The sequence below is a fragment of the Hevea brasiliensis genome, chromosome 16 (genome assembly GCF_030052815.1).
Source record: "Hevea brasiliensis isolate MT/VB/25A 57/8 chromosome 16, ASM3005281v1, whole genome shotgun sequence".
In the NCBI taxonomy this organism is placed as follows: Eukaryota; Viridiplantae; Streptophyta; class Magnoliopsida; order Malpighiales; family Euphorbiaceae; genus Hevea; species Hevea brasiliensis.
Window position 1 is genome coordinate 41,021,343 of NC_079508.1, and position 23,453 is coordinate 41,044,795.

The following is a 23,453-nucleotide window of genomic DNA, read 5'->3' on the forward strand; positions in this document are numbered from 1 at the left end:
ACCGCCCAACCATCTTTTCCTCCAATTGAAACCACATAAATTTTTGAAACCTTGAAGGGATTAGAAGTTAAAATTGATGCTTTGGGACAGCAGCAGATCAAATAGCAGAAGAAGCTAGAAAAGAGGCTTAAAAAGAGATTTTCATCTCTTCAAAGGAAACAAAGCCAACGGGAAATTCACATGTTGGAGCTCTACAATAAATTGGCTCAATCCTTCAACAACCTATACCATTGGGGCCAAGACATGCTCCAGCAAATGAAAAACCCCATAAAAAACTTGGAGACAGCCTCTAAAGCTTCACATCACCAAAAAGCCCCTGCAAAACCTAAAGCAAACCCTAATGCACCAACCCCTGTACCACCTGTAGACCCAGCAGTAGCAAAGCCTTGACAACAGTAGCAGTAACAGTAATTTCTTTTGTTTAGCAGTAATTTAGGCTTTGTTCCAGATTTAGTTTTTTATTTTAATTTTATTTTATGTCTTGGGTTTCCTTTTGTAATTTTTCTATTGAATTCCAAACTTTGGTCACAGTTGTAGTTTCTTTCATTTTCTGACTGTGCTTGCATTTTACAAATTTCCTTTAGCTTATTATCATCTTACTTTATTCTATAATATGCTTTTGCAGTAGTGAATGCTCTTTGGTTTGATTCTTGCTTTAACTGCTAGATCTTATTTCATTTTACTTTCTCATTTTCTTGCACATTATTTTTGTACTTTATCTTTTATTCAGTTCTAATTTTGTCGATATTGATGAGTGGCACAGTTTACCTTTAGCCAAATATGTTTAATTTCATCATGAGGTACTGGCTTACTTGTAGTTCTTTATATTTTTAGCATGTTGCTAATGCTTACGATCTTGCTTAACCATATGCGAACCTTGCTTAACCCTAAGCAATAGGTTAAGCAATTTCTTAAGCAGTGTAAATTTATACTTTTGGGATACTTTTTCTCATTTTTCTCTCTAAAGCTTCATTGTCAATATCATTTTGAGCTTAATTTTGGAATTCTTGAGTATATATTGATTTAATTCCCAATTATATATACTTCATTAATTGATTAGCTCATACAATTTTGCCCATCTTTGCATTCATTATAGATATTGAGGACAATATCTCAATTGATTTTGGGGGTGAGGGCAAACTTTTTGCAAAAATTTTTAAAATTTTCATTCATTCATTTATTGCATTTCATTCATTCATATATAGTTAATCCATACACTTATACATATACCACACATATGTCTATGCTCATACACATATACTTGCATATAGTTTTCATATAAATTACACTTAGTTTTAATTTGAGTTATGCATTCATTTTAGGATTATGCATATCATAAAAATAAATTTTTACCTTATCTATAGAGGATTGAGAATTGCTTTGAAGAGCAATTGAGCTTACTTTTAAAAGAGTTTGATGGATTGAAAGTTCTGGATAGGTGCAAGGTTATTAAATTCTTGCCTTAGTTTATATATTCTTAGCCAAGGGCCACCCAATCAATTGCATTAAGTTTGAGTGCCTCAAAAAAACTTTAGGGTAAGAAGTAACTAATTGATGTTTTACCAATCCTAGAACAATCCTTCTAAACCTTTCAAGGCGAAATTATAGCATGCACTTGAGAAAGAAATAATTTAGGCATTCTTTGGATTTTAAACTCACATGTTAGCCTTAGCCAACCTTACTTTAAAATTTTCCTTTGGAACCAATTTGAGCCTATATTTATCCCTTTTATTTCTTTGGAACCCACATTAATGCCTAGCCATAAACCCAAACACTTACCTACCCTCTATGAGAATAATTTTTTGAGTGATAGATACACTGAAAAAAAAAAAGAAAAAAAATATATAATAATTAGTTGGGAGAAGTGACTAAAGTACAAAGGCTAGCAAATTCAATTATGGTATGTAAAAGAATTCACCACCCAAGTACAAAAAGAAATGATTTTTTGGGTGAATTAAAAGGGATAATTGTAATTTAAAGTCAATGTTATTGATGCAGTTCCTCCAAAAGCTTAAAAATTATATGCTAGCATTGGTGAATAGTTGTAAAGTTCTTTCTCCCATTTGATTCAAAAAATACAAAAAATAAAAAAAAATGATTGTGTGTATTGATCTTTTAATAATTTGATTATTCTCATATTTTGTTACCTTTATCCTCTCCTTATTAACCACATTATCACCCCTTTAACTTTATTACAACCCTTGAAAGTCTTTTTGATCTTTTGATAGCATTTTGCTACATTAGTGGAGATTGGAATAAGAGAATTGCCTATGGGACTGTGATATCATTCATCCATTCATTTACTTCCATAATTATTTGAGACACTTTAGTTTATGGATTGCTCTAGAGTCTATTTAGGCATGATTATTCTTTGAGATTGATTGGTTTGGGCTTGATGATATGGAAATTGACCCAAGGCTAAGCGGTGATAACTTTGGTAAAGATTGAATTTTTTGTACCTTAAAAGTGGGTATATGGTCTGTTGGTGGCTAAAGGTAAGCTTGAGAGCTTGGATAAAAAGTTTTCATGAATTTAAGGGAAGGTACCCCAATTGCATTAATCGTTTTTAATTTGCTTGAGGACAAGCAAATGTTTGAGTTTGGAGGAATTTATTGCACTCATTTCATATAGGCATTTTTGGGTAGTTTTGCATCCATTTTGCCCTTATATTTTAATATATTTTATGTTTTTAGCCTTATTTTAGCTTATTTATTAACTTTAGTTACTTTATATTTGATTTTTATAATTTTATTATTTTTAATAGGTTTTTTTGGCAAATTGAAGGTCAATGAGTGCATTAGGAGGTGATTTGAAGAAATTTGGATACTCTTAAGCATGGAGGAAAGTTGAAGAAATTAAGCCTTAAAAGATTAAATTGGCCGAAATTTGCTTAAGACTTTGCTCATGATGTTGCTCAGGGTATGCCAAATTGCCTAGCCTTAAGCCTAGGTCAAGCCACTAGTTAAGCACAGCTTAAATCTAACACATTCAAGTTTTCATCTACAAACTTGCCAATATTTGCTTAGGGTCCTGCTTGAGATCCTGCTTAGGGTAAGCGGCAGTGCTTAAGGTGCAACTCAAGTCAAGCTGGAAGTCAAGCATGAGCAGAAAAACTCATTTTATCCTAAACCTGCTGAGATTTGCTGAAGGTCTATTTAACCTTAAGCAGACAGTGCACGTAGAGGCTGAAAATTACTGAAGATGTTGCTTAAGGTAAGCAGTACCCTAAGCAGACTATCCAAAATGTGAATAACTTTGCTGACCTGGATATTTTTACACCTCATTTTCTATCCACTCCTTGGCTCTTATCTATTTTTAGGGCAACTTTTGGGACCATATAAAAGCATCATTTTCTAGTTTTTGCCACAAGAGGAAGCAATAAGAAACAAAGGAAAGAAAAATTACAAATATAGAAGGGAGGAGGATGCCATCAATTCTGAAGAAGAGGAGCTGCTGCTACCATTTTTAGAAGCTCCAGAACCTAGAGTTTTGGGTTTTTCTACTTGAGTTTTTCTATTTTTAGTCCTCTTATCATGTTTTTCTTTACTTTTCTATTAATTTCTCTTGTAAATACCAACATGAGTGAGTAAACTCTTTGGATTTCAGAGTTGGAAAACATATTTTAGATTAATTTATGGATTTGGACTGATTATTTACATATTTTATATAAATATAAGTTTTAATTCTTTCCTTGTGTGCTTGATTTACTTGCCTAATGTTGGTACCCATTGGGTGTTGTGTTAATCTTTGATTGAAGGACCGAAAGGTGAAGATCATTGATAGATAATCAAGGATTAAAACTTAAAATTACCTAGACTTAGAAATAAACAAGGGTTTTAAGAGAATTTAATGATTGGTTATAAAACTTAATATGTTTTAAATTAATCAAATATCGTACGAAAATAGGTTTGGTTATCTTAAAACACACTTTGGTTTTCTTAAAAAAGATATCAAAGGAATTTAGAATCAATCACCTTCAAACTCTATTTTCCCTTAAAATTAGAATACCCAAGATAAATCCCAATTAATTTATGCATGAACCCCCAACTCTAGAATTATTTTTATCATAATTAGACTTTGATTTAAATTACCGGTTATTGATTTAGTTCAATTGCATATAGATTTAGAATTTATTTATTTGCTCTTTACTCATTTTAATTAGATTAATTAATTTTACTTTGCTCATTTACATTTACCATTTATTCATCAATTATTAGCATAAATAATCGCTTCATTCATAATTTGGTACTCAAACGGCAAATGCTCATGAGAACGATACTTGACTTATCATTTTATTACTTGATATGACCCATATACTTGTGGATTCACGCATCAGTGTTCCATCAAGCATTTCACATAATATAATTGGATGGATTAGATAATTGCAATGCTTAACTCAACGCAGCTGGCAGCTCTTCTGGCTTGGGAAGATCAGAATCAAAACATTTGAAAAATAATCATATACGGTATAGGAATGTCCATTTACATTATGTTTAGAGTATGAGGAGGTAGGATAAAATTTTTAAAATAAGGTAAAATATTTAATCTCATTTTACTTGAGAGTACGTAGTTGAAAGTCAATTTTCAATTTTAGATAATTTCTTAAAAGTTAGTGGTTAATTAGAAAAAATTATAATTATAAAACCTGAGATTTTCGATTATCAACTTTTGACATTTAATCATTGATTGTCGTTCAAATGACGACGACCAACTTTTGATTGCCAATTGTAATTGTCCATTTACATTGTGATTTATTCTGTTGGAAGATGAACTAATGCTAAAGTTTCAACAAATCTCAGAATTTATATCATTAATTTTTTTATAATATTTCTATTTTATTTAAATTTAAATATTAATATAATGTACTTGATGGTAGAATATAATTAAATTTCACAATCAATTTTCTTTTCTCAAATATCAAAAGGGCTAATGAACCCAAATTTGCTAGCAAGAGCAATTCTTTCATGCTAATATCAAGTGTGACTGAAATTTTATTAAGGATCATTATCTTGTTATTTCATAGTGAAATATTTTATTTTTTTTTTTATCAATTTTCATATTTAGAAACCATATAATTGAAAGAATTTAATTCTTTTAATGAAAAAATAATTATAAAAGAAATAAAACATATCAAAAGTAATATGAGTGAGAACTCATTTGAAGTCTTTTCTTGTAAATAATTATTTTCAAAGAAAAGACGAACAAGGAATATTGATAGTTTGCTTTATTATAATTTCACCTTACATTTTACAAACACATAAATTCACCATAATCGGATACTTCTGCTTGATTCTACGTATGGGCATACAAGAATTCAATTGCAATCTTAATTTCATTTTTATTCTTCTAAGATGAACTTCCAGGCAGAAAGGGAATGAAGGGGTGTGCCTTTCCATCCAATAATCAAGCTTTTCCCATTTTTGTTAAGTGTGCAATAGTTTCCACATGCAAATTTCTTCACTATCAAATTTGCTTGGAGCAAGGATGAAGAACTCAGATCAATCTCCACCATGCCAAAACGAGCATAGAATGACCTCCAAGCATCAAGCTTTCGACTTCGAATCGTCTTTTCCTCTCCCTCAATAGCTATAGCGTTTCGGATTCCTTTACCAAGGTACATTGCTTCCAAAATCAACCTATTTGAATCATCTCGTTCCATACATGCGTCAAGACAATCGAAATATGCACTAAAGAAGAAAAGTGCTTCAATGAAACGATTCAAGAAAGTGGGTGAGTTTTGATTTGACTCAATTTCAGCGACCACCATTACACAGGGAATGATGTTTTTGATCATTCTCATAATAGACTCCAGCCTCTTTGGCAATGCAATTAGGCTTCTAGGCAGATTATCAGAGTAGATAGCTACTATTTCCTCATCATCTATTTCTAATAGATCTTCTTTAAGCTCCAACACATCTGATACCACAACTATCTTAAAGGAAAAGGCCAAGTTCATGGTTTGTGCAAAAGCGGTTAACCTCTTACCTGTAGTCTCAATTAAATCCTCCCATGCAGTTGCAATTGCAGTTATCTTGAGAAGCTCGACAGGGCATTCGCATCGAGAAACTAAAGCTTGCATTAAAACAGTCCATTGAAGTCCACATCTTAGTGTAAAATCAATTATGTGAATTCTGCTGGCATCATCCACATTGTCCAAGATGGCTTGAATTCCAGCAAAATGGAGAATCTGACAGAAGGGAATTGCTTGGTGACTTGCCAGGGCTGTTGGGTTTGGAGTCGTCATTGCTTTATCAATATCAAATGATTGCTTCTTCCACTGCTCTTTTGATGTGATCCTGCCTATTTCTATGTCGATTCTTTCTTGGAGAACTTCAGCAAAATAGTAAGCTACTCGTTGCACAGGATTTCCTTCATTGGAAGAAAAGGAATTGCATTGTTTAAGCAATCTGCTAGCACAATCAAATTGTTGATTGCCTATTTTCTCAGCAGAAGCAAGAAGGGATTCAGCGAGTTTCACCATTTTGGCATCCTCATCAGAAAGGCCAGACGAAGAGAGATAAAAAGGATTGTTGAATATGGAAGCAACTTCAACTCCCTGGCAAGAGGATTGGATAAACCTTGCTCCAGCAATCCTGATGATCTCTTCTGTTGACAATCCCTGGCCAGCAGCTATGGTGGATGGGGTACAATTTATTGGCACAATTACTCTCCCGCTGCTTAGCTGTTTAAACCCTTTATTGTAACTTCTTAGCAGCTGAAGTGATTCTGAAGAAATTGGATATGACTTGTCCTCCTTGGGTTCAACCTCTTGAATTCCTTTCTGGATTTCACCAAGCTTTGTGATTTCCTCAAGACAAGTCTCAAGTGGCGGAGATAAGATATTAAACTTGAAATCATCGAACTGCTCACAATCCAAGAATGATTGTTGCAGCCGTTCTTGTTCCTCATAGCTGGAGATGAGTAATTCTTGCTCCCATAAGTTTTCTTTATAGAATCCATAATCAGAACAAAGAGAATCAATACCTGCAGATTCTCTCCATTCTTGAGCTCCATAAGATGGACCATTTGTGCCTTTGTCCCCTCCATCCGTACTCTCAGAAACTACATTTGTTGAAATGAACTCATCTTGAAATCCAAAACAGTTCAACTCATCGAAAGAAAACATTGCATTTTCCATCTCAAAAATGGGAAACAGGTCACAGTTTGTTTTCTGTAGCCTTCTTACTTTATAGAAACTTCAATACTTGAGCAAATTCTGGATGTGGCCGACCAAAAAGTTTCCAATTGGCGAAATTTCAAGGGACTAAATCAATGCCAACTGAATAAAAGCAGAACATTCATCTCGATGTTGATAGGTAGATATTGTCAAGGCAGCATGTTTTGAACATTTGCGAAAGGAAAAAAAAAAATTGTCAACTCCAATGTCGTTTCAGTATAATCTTATGTAAGTACAGCAAATTAATATGGATACGAGGAAATTTGCCTATACCCAGTAAGATAATTGTCTAAACTTAATTCACCATAAATTTAACGCATGATATGAACAATGAGACTTCTATAAAAAAATTTATAAAATTCACATATTTATCTTTTGAGTTTATAATAAATTAGGCATAAGTAAAAAACTTAAGGACAGAATTTTCCTTAAAACTTCGGCCAAGATTGGAAAGGACAAACTCTTGAAGTCCTACTCTACATATGACTGGATAGAGGGTCAATTATTCTAATGGCTGATTTACATTTATTTTCAATATAATTCATGACTTCTAATTTTATTGCAATCTCTCACATAATAGCGGCAATAATCTCTTAGAAATTTAACATAATATGTAAATCCAGCATGTGATAACAATAACAATGGTGCATAGACTAAAAATTAAAGTTGAATTAATAGATTTTTAATTCAATAATATTGAAATTTTTTATATTTTCTACCACATTCTTCTTTTCGGGAGCAGAACTAGAAATTTGTTCTTAGGACCAACAAAAAATACTAAAAAAAATAAATAAAATCTTGATAAAAATATAGGAAATAAAATAAAAATATAAAATATTAAGAGAATAAATTTAAATAATATAAAATGCAGTAAAATTTACATAGAAGTGCATAAATATGTCAATAAAAATAAAAATATTAGAGAGACAAATAATAATTTTTTAAAAAAAATACACTAAAATTTATTGATAAAATTAATTTCTAAGGAGAGAAAACAGTAATTTTTAAAAATATATATTCAAAATTTTTCCAATTTTAAAAACTTTTGAGCAGGCCTCCAAAAAGACAAGGTAGTTCTGCCCCTACCTTTTCTTTTTTCCTCTTATTAAGCGTTTTTCACATGGTGAAAATAATAATAATAATTTTTTTAATGCAATCCATTAAGTATTAATTGAATTAATAAATGTTGTACTCTCTATTTTTTCATGAGATTCAATTATATATAAATACAATATCCTTCAAAATAAAGATCGGCATACTTAATTATGTCAATTCATCTATTTTCAATTAAGATATAAAGAGGTATCGCAAAAGAATTACATATCCTATTTACAATATATTTCTTACACTATAAATAGGTCATCAGAGCCAACAATTCAAAACTTGGGTGATATGCTTGAGGCTTGTGTAATGAAATTTAAAGGGAGTTGGGACAAATATATAAGCTTAAATGGAGTTTGCTTACAACAATAATTACCATGCTTCACAACCCTCCTCTCTAACGAAGACATGTAAGACTCATACACAACTAATCGTTTTCCTCGAAAATTTCAACTAAACATTAAGACCTTCAATAGAATATAGATTCATCAAATAATCAATTTAAGTAAATAAATCAACCTCTATTAAGGACACTTATAAACCTTTTATATTAATTAGAGAACGATAAAAATATGCTATCAAATATATTGCTATATATTTATATAATTTAAAAGCAAAATCACCTAGTAATTATTAAACATATCACAAATACTAACTTTGAATTGCACCTGAATGCTATCTATGTACCTACTATGGAGGATTGATGTGTGTGGTAATCCGAAAGTATACGGGCCGTATCAAGTAATAAAATGATAAGTCAAGTATCGTTCCCACAAGGATTTGCATTTGATTATCAAACTATGAATAAATCGATTATTTTGTTTAATGATTAATGAAATAAAGTGCAAATGTAAATAAGCAAGGTAAAATTGGTAAATCTAAACAAAACAACTAAGGGATAACCAAATGATTCCTAATCTAGATGCAATTAAACTAAATTAATAACAGGTAATTTAAATCAAAGACTAATTATGGTAAAAATGATTTCAGAGTTGAGGCTTATGCATAAATTAATTGAGATTTGTCTTAGTTTTTTCAATTTCAAGAGAAAATAGAGTTTGAAAGTGATTGATTCTAAAATCTTTTGATATCCTTTTCAAGCAAACCAAAGTATATTTTAAGAAAACTAAACCTACTTTCGTAGGATATTTGATTAACTTAAAAACCATTAAGTTTTTTAACCAATCAATGAATCCTCTTAAAACCCTAGTTTATTTCTAAATCTAGGTAATTTTAAATTCTAATCCTTGATTATCTATCAATGATTTTTACCTTTCGGTCATTCAATTAAAGACTAACACAATACCCAATTGGTACCAACATTAGGCAAGTAAAATAGGCATACAAGGAAAGAATCAAAACTCATATTCATATAAAATCTAGAATAAACCAGTCCAAATCCACAAGTTAATCTAATAAATATTTTTTAACTCTAAAATCTAAAGATTCTACTCTCTCATGTTGATATTTACAAGAAGAAATGATGAAAAAGTAGAGAAAAATATGATAAAGGACTAAAAATAGAAAAAAAAACCCAGGCAGAAGAACCCAAAACCTCTAAATCCTGGAGCTACCAAAAATGGCGGCAACAACTCCTTTCCTGGAGCTACCAAAAATGGCAGCAACAACTCCTCTATTCAAAATTAATGGCTTCCCTCTTCCCTTCTATTTTTGTGATTTTCTTTCCTTTTTACTTCTTGTTATTTCTTAGGACAAAAACTAGAAAATGATGCTTTTATGTGGTTCCAAAAATTGCCCTAAAATAGGTCTAAAAATGGATAAGAGTTAATAAGTAGATAGGAGATGAACCGTAAAAATTTTTTAGTTTACAAAGCTTTTCACGTTCTAGGTTGTCTATTGATGATGATGTCTGCATAGGGTAAGCAGGACCCTCAGCAATTCTCTGCAAGTTTGTATTGAAATGAGTTTCACTCATACTTAACTTTCAGCTTGATCTGAGCTGCACCTTAAGCACTGCTGTAGGACCCTAAGTAGGATCTCAAGCAGGACCTTGAGCAAATCTCAGCAGGTTTAGTGTTGAAAACTCTAAATATGCTAGAATTAAGCTGCGTTTAACTTCCGACTTGCCCCAAGTCATAGGTTAAGCAATGTAACATACCCTAAGCAACATCTTAAATAAAGAATCTCGACAAACTTAATTTTTCAAAGCTTGATTTCTGCAATTCTTCTTAATACTTAAGGGCTCCAAATGCATCATTGACCTTCAATTTACTACAAAACCTATTAAAAACATTAAAATTATAAAAATCAAATGCTAATTAACTAAAATTAATAAATAAGCTAAAATAAAGCTAAAAACATAAAATATACTTAAATATAAGGGCAAAATGAATGTAAAACTATCCTAAAGTGCTTATATGAAATGAGTACAATAAGGAACAGTTCCACATAACTCTCAAACTATGGCAAAAATTTAGCATAATTTCCTCCAAATGGAACTGAGCTCAATGGACTGAAGAAAACTAAAAAGGAGTTGCAAAAAATGCTACTAAACCAAATTGTCACCTGTACCCCATATTGGCATTTCACGACCACATGCCGACTTTGATGGTGGCATATGATAAAGCTGCTCACACCACTGAACTTGTAATGCTTTGCTAGTCACTCATATGCCAGCCATGCACCTAGAAAGTCACCCAATTGACCCAATCAAAAGGCCCAAAGTTTCAGTCCTTCTCCAGTGACTCACACGCGACATCGTCGATTGGATAGTGTCTCTTGAGTTTCAAAATGTTAAGAGAGATCTTCCCCATCCTTGTGGGTGCTGGAAAAAATCAAAAAAAGCTTTAGAAGTTTCATCCTCTTCTTTCTCTCTATGCCCGCTATTTTCATATGGGATATTTCCCTCAACGGAGCTCCTTACTTGTAAGGACACTGAAAATGAGGCCGTTGGTGTTGGATTCCATAGTCGATGCTAACCTCTCACCTCTTCTCTCTCTCTCTCTCTCTCTCTCTCTCTCTCTCTCTCTCTCTCTCTCTCTCTCTCCCCTCTTCAGTCTATCCCTCTCTCTTACCTCTTTACTTTCTCGATTCCTTTTTCTTTCCTTTTCTTTTATTTTTATTTTTATTTTTATTTATTTTTTTAATATTGTTGAAGAAGTTCACATGACTTAAACGAATGGAAGATCAGTGGTTACCACTTGGCAGCTTTTAAAAAAAATTCATTTAGGTCCTTTAACCATTTTGAAAAATTCTCTTTTCAACCTCTAAATTTCACTTATAAGTCCAATCTCAAATTAAAATTTCTCCCCAAAACTTTATAAATTTTATTTCCATATTCTAATAACATGTAAGTCCAATCTCAAATTAAACTTTCTCCCCAAAACTTTATAAATTTTATTTCCACATTCTAATAACATGTATCATTATTATTTTCTAAAATTGGGGTGTTACAATTCTCTCTGGCTAAAAAAATTATTTCCTTAAAATTCCACAAGGGGCCATAATGTCTAATCTAAAGCCACCATGCTTCCATTGAAATTAAACTCTATTCATTCATATACATAGATATGTACATTGTAGATCTCCTTGCATCTTGGACACTAACGCTATCTGGTAGCCCAAGAGCAAAAACCTATGAATCCCACTCAATATGAGTAAGATCCTTGCACCTCGTTCAATGGGAGCAGTATCCTTCTTGCATCACGTTCAGTGCGAGCTAACCATGCCAAATACAACTCATCACATAATGATATAAAGACTTATCAATTGAAATTATCATCAATTCTATAATCCAAGGCTCATAATTATCTATATGTCTTTGATGCCCGAAAAGGCAAAATAAAAATCCTTATCATATAGGATATTTTGATCTTACTTGCTACATAACTCTAAAATTTTCATATTTCATTAACAATTCCATCATTTCAAACTCACATCCATTATACTCCACTTTTCACCATTTTCACTGCTTGTCTGACAATATCTCCCAAGTCCTTTCAAAAACTTGTTTCAACATACTATATAACTATAACCATTAACTCTCAAATGAGACTTAAATCCTAATAGTTTATTCATCCATTTTGAATAACCTATTGCTCAATTCCACTAAACCATAAAACTATGTACTACTAAGAGTCTATAGAGTATCCATTAAACCATAGAACTATAACTTATGCTCTGATACCATTTAATGTATGTCACAACCCTCTTCCGCAACCAATACATGTATGACTCATACACAACTGATGTTTTCCCTTAAAAATTTTCACCAAACATTAAGACCTTCAATAAAATGTAGATTCTTCAAAAGTAAATAAATCAACCTCTATTAAGACACTTGTATACCTTTTTTATTAATTAGAGAATGATAAAAATACACCACCAAACATGTTGCTAATCATATATTATATATATAATTAAAAGCAAAATCACCTAGCATTATAACACAAGTTATAGATACTTACTTTGGACTACACCTAAAGGTTGCCTTTCTTATGGAGAATTAGGTCCACATAACTCTTAAATTATGTAAAAAATCCAACAAAGTTTCCACCAAATGGAACTAAGCTCAAAGGACTAAAGAAAACTAAAAAGAGGCATAAAAAATGTTATTGGACCAAATTATCGCTGGTAACCCTCATCAACGCTTCACCATAATGCAATGACTTTAATGATAGTGTACAATGAAGTTGTTCACACCACCAAACTCGTAATACTCTGCTAGTCACTCTTATGCCAGCCATACACACGGAAATTCACCCAATCGACCTAATCAAAGGCCCAAAGTTTTAGTTCTCCAAAAATGATCTCCTTCTCCAATGACTCACACATTGCACCACCGATCGAATATTGTCTCTAGGGCTTTAAAATGTTAGGTGAGGTCTTCCTCATCCTTGTGTGTGCTAGAGAATGCCAGAAAAGGCTTTAGGAGCTTTGTGTCCTCTTCTTTCTCTCTATACCCATGATTTTTTTAGGAGATATTTCCCTCAACAAAGCTTCCTCACTTGCAAGAGTGCCAAAAATGAGGTTATCGGTGTTGGATTCCATGGTCGGCATTGGCCTCTCACCTTTTCTCTCTCTCTCTCTCTCTCTCTCTCCCCCTCAAATTTCTCGATTCTCTTTTCCTTCTGTTTCTTTTTTCTTATTTTTATTTTTTGTTTTTTTAATGTTGCTAGAGAAGTTCACATAGCCTAAAGGAGTGGAAGAGTGACTGCCATGTGGCAGCCTTGTAAGAAAATTTCATTTAGGTTCTTTAACCTTTCTAAAAAAATTCTCTTTACAACCTCCAAACATTTAAACTTCACTTATAAATTCAATCTCAAATTAAAATTTCTCCTTAGAACTTTATAAATTTTATTTCCATGTTCTAATAACATATATCATTATTATTTTCTAAAATTGGCGTATTACATGGCACGACTCCTTATGAAGCATTATTTGGAAGGAAATGCAGAACACCACTCTGTTAGACTGAACAAGAGAAAGAAAGCTAGAGGGTCCATAAATGGTGCAACACACTATGGATAAGATCCAGATTATCATAAGTAGATTAAAAGCAGCACAAAACAAGCAAAAGAGTTATGCAAATTTGAAGAGAAGAGATATTGAGCATAGTGTTAGTGATAAAGTACTTTTGAAGATCTATCCTTTAAAGGGGTTGTATGTTTTAGTAAGCGTGGAAAGTTGAGTCCACTATTCATATGGCCTTATAAGATTTTAGATAGGATTAAACCAGTTGCTTATCATTTAACTTTACCCCCAAAGTTGTCACAAATTCAAGATGTATTCCATGTGTTTATGTTGAAAAGGTATGAAAGTGATCCTTGCCTTATCCTTTAGAGACAACCTATTGATTTTTTTATATACAAGACAACCTATTGAGTTAAGAGAAGATTTGACTTATAAGTAAGAACTAGTGGAGATAAAATTACTAGAGAAGAGAAGGTTCTAAGGAATAAGGTAATTCCTCTAACTGAACTTCGTCGGAGCAATCACTCTAGAAAGAAGCTACTTGGGAGAGAGAAAAGGATACACAGCTCTAGTATCCACACTTGTTTGTTGTAAGGAGAAATTGTAACATTCGGCCCATTAAACAAATTGATAAGGGCCCATAAGAATAGTGAAATAGAGTAAATGGTGAGAAGTTTCTATAATAATAATAATAATAATAATAATAATAATAATAATAATAATAATAATAAAAGGAAGAAGAGAAACTTAAAATAGATGAAAAATGACTTGGTCCCATTTTTACGATAGAAGCAAAGGAGCTTTAAAACCCAATAACCAAAATTCTTTTTCCTCCCTTCATTCACATCCACTTTACAAATCAATCCATAAACCCACCAAAGCATTAGCAAAGCAACCATTTCAACTAAAAAACCCTAACTTAAAACCCATTACCCCTTACAAGAGCACTAAATGCATTTCTTTTAGATGGGTAAGCTCTTCATTCTTTTTTTCTTAATTATTAAAGTCTAATTTGATTTCCCATTTTTTTGTGGTGATTCCTATAGCATGAGAATAGAAGAGAGATAAGTTTTGTATTAAATTAGCAGTTAAAGTTTTTATTTTGAAATAATAGGTTTCCAAGAGTTAATAAAAATGTGATTCTTATAATTAAGTTGTGTGTGTTCTTTAAGAGTTGAAATCAAAAGTTGGTGCTTGCATATGGAGATAATTGGATTGAAGTTCTGTAATACCCAAATTCTATCTGCAGCTAGAACAAAAGTCACATGCTCCTGAGACACTCCTATGGGTTATATCGCAAGGGATTGACCACTTTAGAACTCCTTGAAATTTATTTAGGTAGGTGTATCTTAGTATAAAGCAAAACTCATGAGAATTTAAATTAAAATAGTAAATGTTATCATAAGTCTATTAGGGTTATTAAAACATAGAATAGATAGTAAAAGTCCAGTTCAAATCAGTGAACATACAAAAGTAAAATTCGATAGAGTTTCCTTTGTAAAATGGACAAAATACCCGGGTTACCCCAAAGATAACCCTCCAAGACCTACAAAGAACAATAACCCAAGGAAACCTATAGGGTTTCCAAAACTACTGAACCCCACACATGCCCAAAGATATTTCACAAATATCTGGTGGTATAAAAATCTCATAAACTCATTGTATGAATTGCATACTCAATAACCATACTCAATCCAAAATATAAAAGTTTTTTACAACCTCAAAACTTCTAATCAATTACATGAGATAACATTGTCCTATACAAGAATATCCATACTATATGAAACCAATCCTATGTAGTCAATTTATTTAATTGAGTCTTCCACCTTCTAGTCGCCTGTCAAATGTTGCCTACACCTCCTCCACTGCCTTGCCTTTATCTAGACCTATGGACGTTCACAAGAACAATCTGCTAAGCAATAATGCTTAGTGGTGTATTTACCCTTGTGTTGTGTGTAGTAATTTGCATAGAATGTATATAATATGGCATGCTATAATGTATGGATATAAGATGAGCAAATACCAACATAAAGACATTTATCATTCAATAAGATGTAATCATTATAATATATATACATATTATGAATCATACTAATCATTATTCACATGGTAATTGCAAGTCACATACATGAACACCATTATAGTAAGAATTTATGTGTATGATTTCCAATGTCATTTATATGCACCTTCATGCTCATTTATAACATCTAGACATACTAATCTCTATATTATTCCTACACACATATGATATTATCATGTAACACAACCATGCACACAAATCAACACCTCAAGCATCATGCCACATTGATTTTCATATAATTTATTGCCATAATGCCCATGTCTTTTATAATGGCGGTGACAAGTAACACATCATGGCTTTTAGCCAAGAATTTCCTCCCCTTGATTCCCATTATGGCTCCTTGCCAAGTAAACGTCCTGGCTACATGCCAAGTTATATTCACGTCATGGCCCTTGGCCAAGTAAATCCACGTCATGGTAATTTAAACCACGTATGCACATATATAAACAAATGACTAGTCATACTAGGGGGCATAAAACACATCATGTCACCATTTATTATCTTTAACATGGGCTTAATTTTATGTTTCCAGCAATAAATATCATATATGTGGCTATTCATATCATTTACAACTCATTTAACACAATAATGGTGCATGCAATGCAATAATCAATATGTAGCATAATTTCTGGAAAATAGCAGCATAACATTCATCTTATAAAATATGCCATTAAATCTACAGCAGTCCAATTATTATTAAACTTTATCAAAACATAGCATTATGAGTCTATTTAATTGTCCAACTTGTTTCACCTCAATCTGAATTACGAAACTCCAGTTATGAATTTTTTTACAGCTACTATGCATTGCACAGAACCTACATAGAGCACTAAAATGTTTTGCTCTCTTTCAGTATGCTACAGTCCAAACTAGCCTTTGACCCAAACAGCAAAGTTGTAGGGCTCTCTTAGAACTTGAATTTAGATATAAGATTTGATTGAAAAGCATTCTTATAGCCCAAGTTATGATCAGTTAAAATTGCTATAACAAAACAAAGTATAAATTCCAGCAGCAGTACAAAACAGAACAGTAATTTTGCACAAGCAATATGTAATTCAATTTGATAGAATCAGCTTTTCCATAAAACATGAAAGTTTTAGCTATTTGATTGAATTTCATTTTAGGCACAAGATTTGCATGAAAACCATTTAAATTGGATGAGTTATGCCCTCTCAAAGTGGGCTGTTCCAGCAGTATTGTAATCAAATTCAAATCAAACAGCATATAAGCAATCTATTTTCACAACACCCACACAATTTGCATCAAATCAAAGGTCAAAGCCCAAAGGTAATACACTAACCTATTGAACTTGATTCCCAGCAAATTAAAATCCACAATTTTTCCTCAAAAGATTCAAGTCAATTGGCCAACACCAAAACTCCCCAATTTGTTAACCTATTCGCATAATCACATACAATCAACACATAATTCCATTCCGACATAGCTAAATTCATCAAGGGATGGTTTTACTTACCAAAAACCAATTGAATCTTCCCTTAATTTTTCCCAATTCAATTCGGCCAATAAGGATTTAGGTCCTTCCTTGCATCAACTTCAAAACAATAAATCCATAATTCAATTCTCAACATGAAATTGAAAGAGAAGTCAAGAAGAGAGGAAAATCATTAGCCTCTTACCTCAAATCAATTTGACACTTCAAGATTTACTCTCTTCAATATGTTTTTTTCAATTTTCTAATGCTAAGAATCAATTAAATCAATAATTAGGGAAGTAGGGAATTCAGCTATGGAGGGAATGAGGGTTTTGCGTATTTTTTCTTTGTTTGATTGAAGAGAAATTTGATAGTTTGAGAGTGTGGGTTTCAGCTAGGGCAGAGATAATAGGGCTTGTGGCTAAATTGTTTAGTTTATTTAGGTTTTATTAAAAATAGAATGAAGAAAAAAATGTAATTAGGGCCAAAATAATTTAATGGGCTCAAACTACTCACCCCCTTACTCAAGAAAAATCGAACCAATTATAAAAATTATTGGGGTTAATTTTATTTACTAATTTGTTAAATCCTAACCCCTTTCTTCTTAAATTTTTAAGAATCGTGGCTAAATTCATAATCTCCCTCTAACTTTTAATTTACACATTTCTGGCACAATTACATTAAGTAACTCTCCAATTGAGTAATTAACACCAATTATGGAATAATTAAATTAATTCCTAATGCAATTGAATAAAATTACTAAAATTAGCTTAATTTCATAAAAATTAATCCATTTACAACTAGGGCATAAGTGAGGGCGTTACAAGTTCTTAAGTTAAATGCTTGGTTTAGAAATTAAAGTATGATGTGGTTGATTTTGGAGCTATTAATGGAAGAATTTAAGTATGAATTAAGTGTTAATAAGGGGGAAGACTATGATATTGAATGGAGGAGGAGAAATAAATGGAAAGAGAAGTTGAATTTATTATAAATATTTTATGTAAGACCTACATGTGCATTTTAAATTAATTGTGATGTGTTGTGTCTTGTTGAGTTGTTGCAATTTTAGGAGAACATCCAGTTTATGCCAGAATGCTGCCAGATTTTTTTTTTTTTAGAATTTTTTAAAATAAACCATGCATTTCACATTACTCATTATCATGCTAGAATTTAAATTCCTTCCTTAACATACTTTTCTTTTCTCTAACTTTATGAGATGATCTAGCTCTTGTAGCAGATATTAAGGGTGTTCCAGCAGTCTAGGCTCTACTGTCTTTAGTGTACAAGTGAATAGATAAATATATAACACTAGTAATTTTACTAAATGTAAATCTATTTATGTTATTTTTCTTTATGCAAAATGGGAATGAATAATATTAGTTATGTTCTCTTTAAATAAATAAAATGCAAATTAAAATTTATAGCTAAATAAATGGCCGAATACACTATAAATATACACAAAATCGATAGCACATTGATGTCAGGTGAATTATGTTTTAGCACATCATATTTATACTGTCTTTAGAATGGCGCTTGATATACATATAGTTTTTGGGGCGTATATTAACTGGTTTTCCTTTAAAGTTAGCTTTGCACATGCATATGACCAATAATTTTATTACTCTTGAGTTATTGGTGTCATCATAGAGCTCAAGATGCCAGCATTGCTCTCATACTGCCAACATTTTTATTTTTATTATGCCTTAGATGTTAGCATTATCTAGAAGAAAACATGTTGAGTATATGCAGATTTTACATATTTTATGATATTTTAGTGAATTTATTTTGGCTAAATTGTTTCAACAAATACTTTATTCCAACATAATTATGTGACTTGAAATATATCATATTTATTCAGCTAACTTAATTTAGTATGGCATGTGGTATTATTAAATACTAAAACCTTATTTGTTTCCCTTTAATATGTATTTATCCACTAACTGAGTAGTTAAAGTACCTTTTATATTTGTTTAACAATTTAGATTCTTTCTGGTGATTCCACTTCTGGCAACCTTTATTCATTAGCGTTGACCTTTCTTCCATTTCACCAACTATAAAGTCAAAAGAAGGTCCAACCAACATGTTTCTTATGTTAAACTCTTATTCTTTTTAGGTTGTTGCATATATATCTATTTATATGCTTAGGTTGCTAAACATCTATGGTCTATAAATATATTATTTTGATCTTAATCGAGAGGATAATTATATTCTGATGTAATAGTTGTGTTGGTTGGCAGTCTGCAAGAATTTTCATTTATTCTAACAAAATATTTGTCATTATAAATGTCTCTTTTATCAAAATAGTTCTCACGTGACAAATTCATTTTGTCATCATGTTTGTCAAAATAAGCTCGTCTTAATAGGTATATGGTGAAAATTTGAATTTGCGACAACAAATTAGAAATTTATCCCTTACAGAAGTCTGCTACCATTCTTTTATTTTGAGCCCAATGGCCTAGGTTTGGGATATTAGGCACGGGAGAAGAAAGGTGTTCAACACCCTCTCTACTTATACTCACTTTAGAACAAAGGCCAGCTTTTACTATTGATTTCTAAAGCCTGTCTTATTTTCTCTTTTATTAAATTCTCTAATCATAGATTTATGCAAGCTAAGGTTACACACACATTTAAATTCAACCATTCAAAAAAATAACAAGTAGGTGCATGCACATAGAAAGTCCTATCATATGATGTTTCTAAGTTAAAACAACTAATTTATTTATCTTCTTACCCTACATGTATATTTAATTAAATTAATTACATGACAAGTCATTTTACATGTTATATTCAATATAAAGTATATGCATAAAAAGGAAGAAAAGGATCATAAATATGCATAATCCTAAGTTCATATAGGATCATGAAGAAAATGATTCAAAAATGGCAAAAGTAAGTAATTTCCATAAAGAAATACAAAATAATAATTGTATAAATAATAAACAGAAAATAAAAGGAAAAAGTCAACTATTTAATAAAAACAAGTCCAAATTAAAATTTAAAAATTATTTTTAATTAATTTAAATATCCTAATCTAATTAAATTAACTAATCCTAATTCCAGAAGGCCTAACATGCATAAAAATTCCTAATAAATCAATAAAATTCATGGAAATTGATTAAAAAATAACAAAAGAGTCCTATTTTAACTAAATTAGTCTAAAAAAATATAAAACGTAATAAAAAAATCCAGAAAAAATATCTAGAACCCTAAACATATCAAACTTGAATATATATATATATATACACACACACACACACATACACACACATATATATATAAGAGCATACAAAATTCACTAACTCATGCTGTAATGCAAATTGATTAGAAAAAATGACTAAAAAGTAAAAATACACTAAAAATGCTAAACCATCTTGAAAAATCATCAAATTTTATCACAAGATAGCTAAGATAGTGAAATAAAATATAGAAAAAAGAAACACCTAATTTCATGCACTAATTAATACATAATATTAAAAATACCTATTGCGACTATAAAATCGACAAATCTAAATAGTGATTTAATAAGAATTATCATAATTAATATATATAATTAAATAAAAAGAAAAATATGGTGAAAAACTAGACATCTTAAATTTTCATCAAAAAAATTTGCAACCCAATATAAATTTTCTAAGGTTTAGAAATAAAATTAACAAAATTGGATTAGATATCAATACATTCAGCTAAGCACATAAATTTCAAAAAATCATTAAAAATATAAAAAATAAGCATTGTACATTATTCAAATGGCGATTCCATATGGAAAGAACCAATTGAATCCAATGGAACACTCAAAAGTACATAAATCAAACAAGAACATAATGAAAACATAAGAAAACTAAAAGTGATGAAAATAGCAATATTGGAGTTATGGGTGTCCAATCAGAGACATATCTTTCTTTGGATGATTTCAATGGAATTATGAAACTCCTTTAGTGCCTTGGAGAGCTTAGGAATGAGTTGATTAGTGTGTAATGTAGGTAAAGTATAAATAGGAAATTGAAGTAGGAAGAAAACTTATAAGGAGAACCTCTCTCACACATCAATAGCAGAATATTAGTCGAGATTTGTCCTAATTAAAATCTTGTTTAAAATCCTGAATGAAGAGATGTATTTATAGTAGGGTTAGGTGTTAAGATAAACCTTATATAATCCAATTTGGTTTTAAAATAAGAATTTAAAAAATATATAATTAAAAAAAATAAAAGAGAATTATCCTCCCACCTTTGACCATGAGGATTTACTTGCTTTTATCTTTCTTGTTTTTTTTTTAAAAAAATTATCCTATCTAGAAAAATAATTGAAAATAACTAAAAAAAAAAAAACCTTTTGGATTATCCCTTGGTGGAAACTTCCACGAAGGGATAATCTCTTTTATTATTTTTTATTTTTTTATTTAAAAATCTTTAAAACATACGTGTTTTAAAATAATTAAGCCTAAAAGTCTACATGAACCTAATTTTCTTAATTTGGCCAAAACTTAAAATTAATGGGTTTTGTTATTTAATTCAACATATTTATTGATTTTCTAGGCCCACTTAAAGTCTTAAAAATATTAAATTAAGCTTAATTGAATAACAATGGCATGGATTCAAATGATATAAACATTGGGGCGTCCTCTACTAACGACGCGCTACATCGAAGCCCGAGTGTAGTGAGAAATATGCAAGGGTGTAGGGCGTTCACCGAAAGCGACACGCCATGTCGGCGCCCGGATGTGGTGTTAAGTGAGCAAGGGTTCCCACATGATGGATGGGTGTAGGTAAAGAAGTTAGTCCATAGGACAGATAGTAGGATAAATAGTGGAACAGAACACAAGATAGACATAGAAAATAATAGAAGATGTCATAGAAGGAGACCAATTAGGAAGGAGCAAGATAGGAGGAGGATCAGGGTTGGTACTTAGAATGTTGGATCACTTACAGGAAAATTAATGGAGCTTGTGCATACCTTGAAAAGGAGAAGGGTGAATATTGCTTGCATTCAGGAGACTAAATGGGTAGGAGAAAAAAGTAAGGAAGTGGGTAATTTAGGGTACAAACTGTGGTTTACCGGAAAGGAGAGAAACAAGAACGGAGTGGACATAATCATAGACAGGACATTGAAAGACGAAGTAATAGCTGTGAAAAGAGTAGGAGATAGAATTATACTAGTAAAGCTAGTACTAAAAGGAGAAACAATAAATATAGTTAGTGTTTATGCCCCACAAATAGGACTAGACAGTGAGAGTAAACAAAGGTTTTGGGAAGATATGGATGATTTAATGCAAAGCATACCGAATGAAGAGAATGTTTTCATTGGTGGAGATTTGAATGGGCATGTAGGAAGTGATAGACAAGGTTATGAGAATGTTCATGGAGGTTTTGGTTTCGGCAGTCGAAATAAGGAGGGAAAAAGCATCCTGGATTTTGCTATGGCATACGACCTAATACTAGCAAATACCTACTTTATAAAAAGAGAGTCACATTTAGTGACTTTTAAAAGTGGGCAACATAGAAGCCAAATCGATTTTTTCTTAACTAGGAAGACAAATAGAGCTCTATGCAAGGATTGCAAGGTCATTCCAGGAGAGGCTTTAAGAAGTCAACATCGGTTGGTGGTCTTAGATGTCAAGTTTAGGAGCAATTCAAGTAAGGTCAGAAGAAATAGTGTAGCTCGAACAAAGTGGTGGGACTTCAAAGGAGTAAAGCAAGTGAAGTTCAAAAATGAGCTTCTCGAATCCGAAGTATGGAAGCTGGATATGGAGGCCAATGATATGTGGATACAAATGGCATCAAAGATTAGAAAAGTAGCTAAAAAAGTACTTGGAGAGTCTAAAGGAAATGGACCACCCTCAAAAGAGAGATGGTAGTGGAATGAGGAAGTACAAAAGGCAGTGAAGAGAAAAAGGGAATGGTATAAGAAATTACCTAAATGTGATAATAATGAGGCATATAAACAGTACAAGATAGCAAAGAAAGAGGCAAAAAAGGCAGTTAATCAAGCAAGAGCACAGGCCTTTGAAAAGTTATATGAGAAACTTGGAACTAAAGAAGGGGAGAAAGATAATTATAGATTAGCAAGGAGGAGAGAAAGGAAATGTCAAGATCTCAATCAAGTTAGGTACATTAAGGATAAAGAAGAAAAAGTATTGGTGAAAGATGAGGACATTAAAGAAAGATTGAGAAATTATTTTAATGATCTCTTTAATAATAGTCAAAATGGTAATAGCGTGAATATAGATTATAGAA

General features: G+C 31.5%; 1 protein-coding gene across 1 annotated transcript; it reads right to left on the reverse strand.

Moving 5' to 3' along the window:
* Positions 1 to 5,223: 5,223 nt before the first annotated feature.
* Positions 5,224 to 7,139, reverse strand: LOC110636798 (DELLA protein RGL1-like). Its single transcript, XM_021786643.2, has one exon. The coding sequence runs from the start codon at positions 7,136 to 7,138 to the stop codon at positions 5,339 to 5,341; it is 1,800 nt and encodes a 599-aa protein (XP_021642335.1). The 5' UTR covers position 7,139; the 3' UTR covers positions 5,224 to 5,338.
* Between the last annotated feature and the right edge of the window lie 16,314 nt (positions 7,140 to 23,453).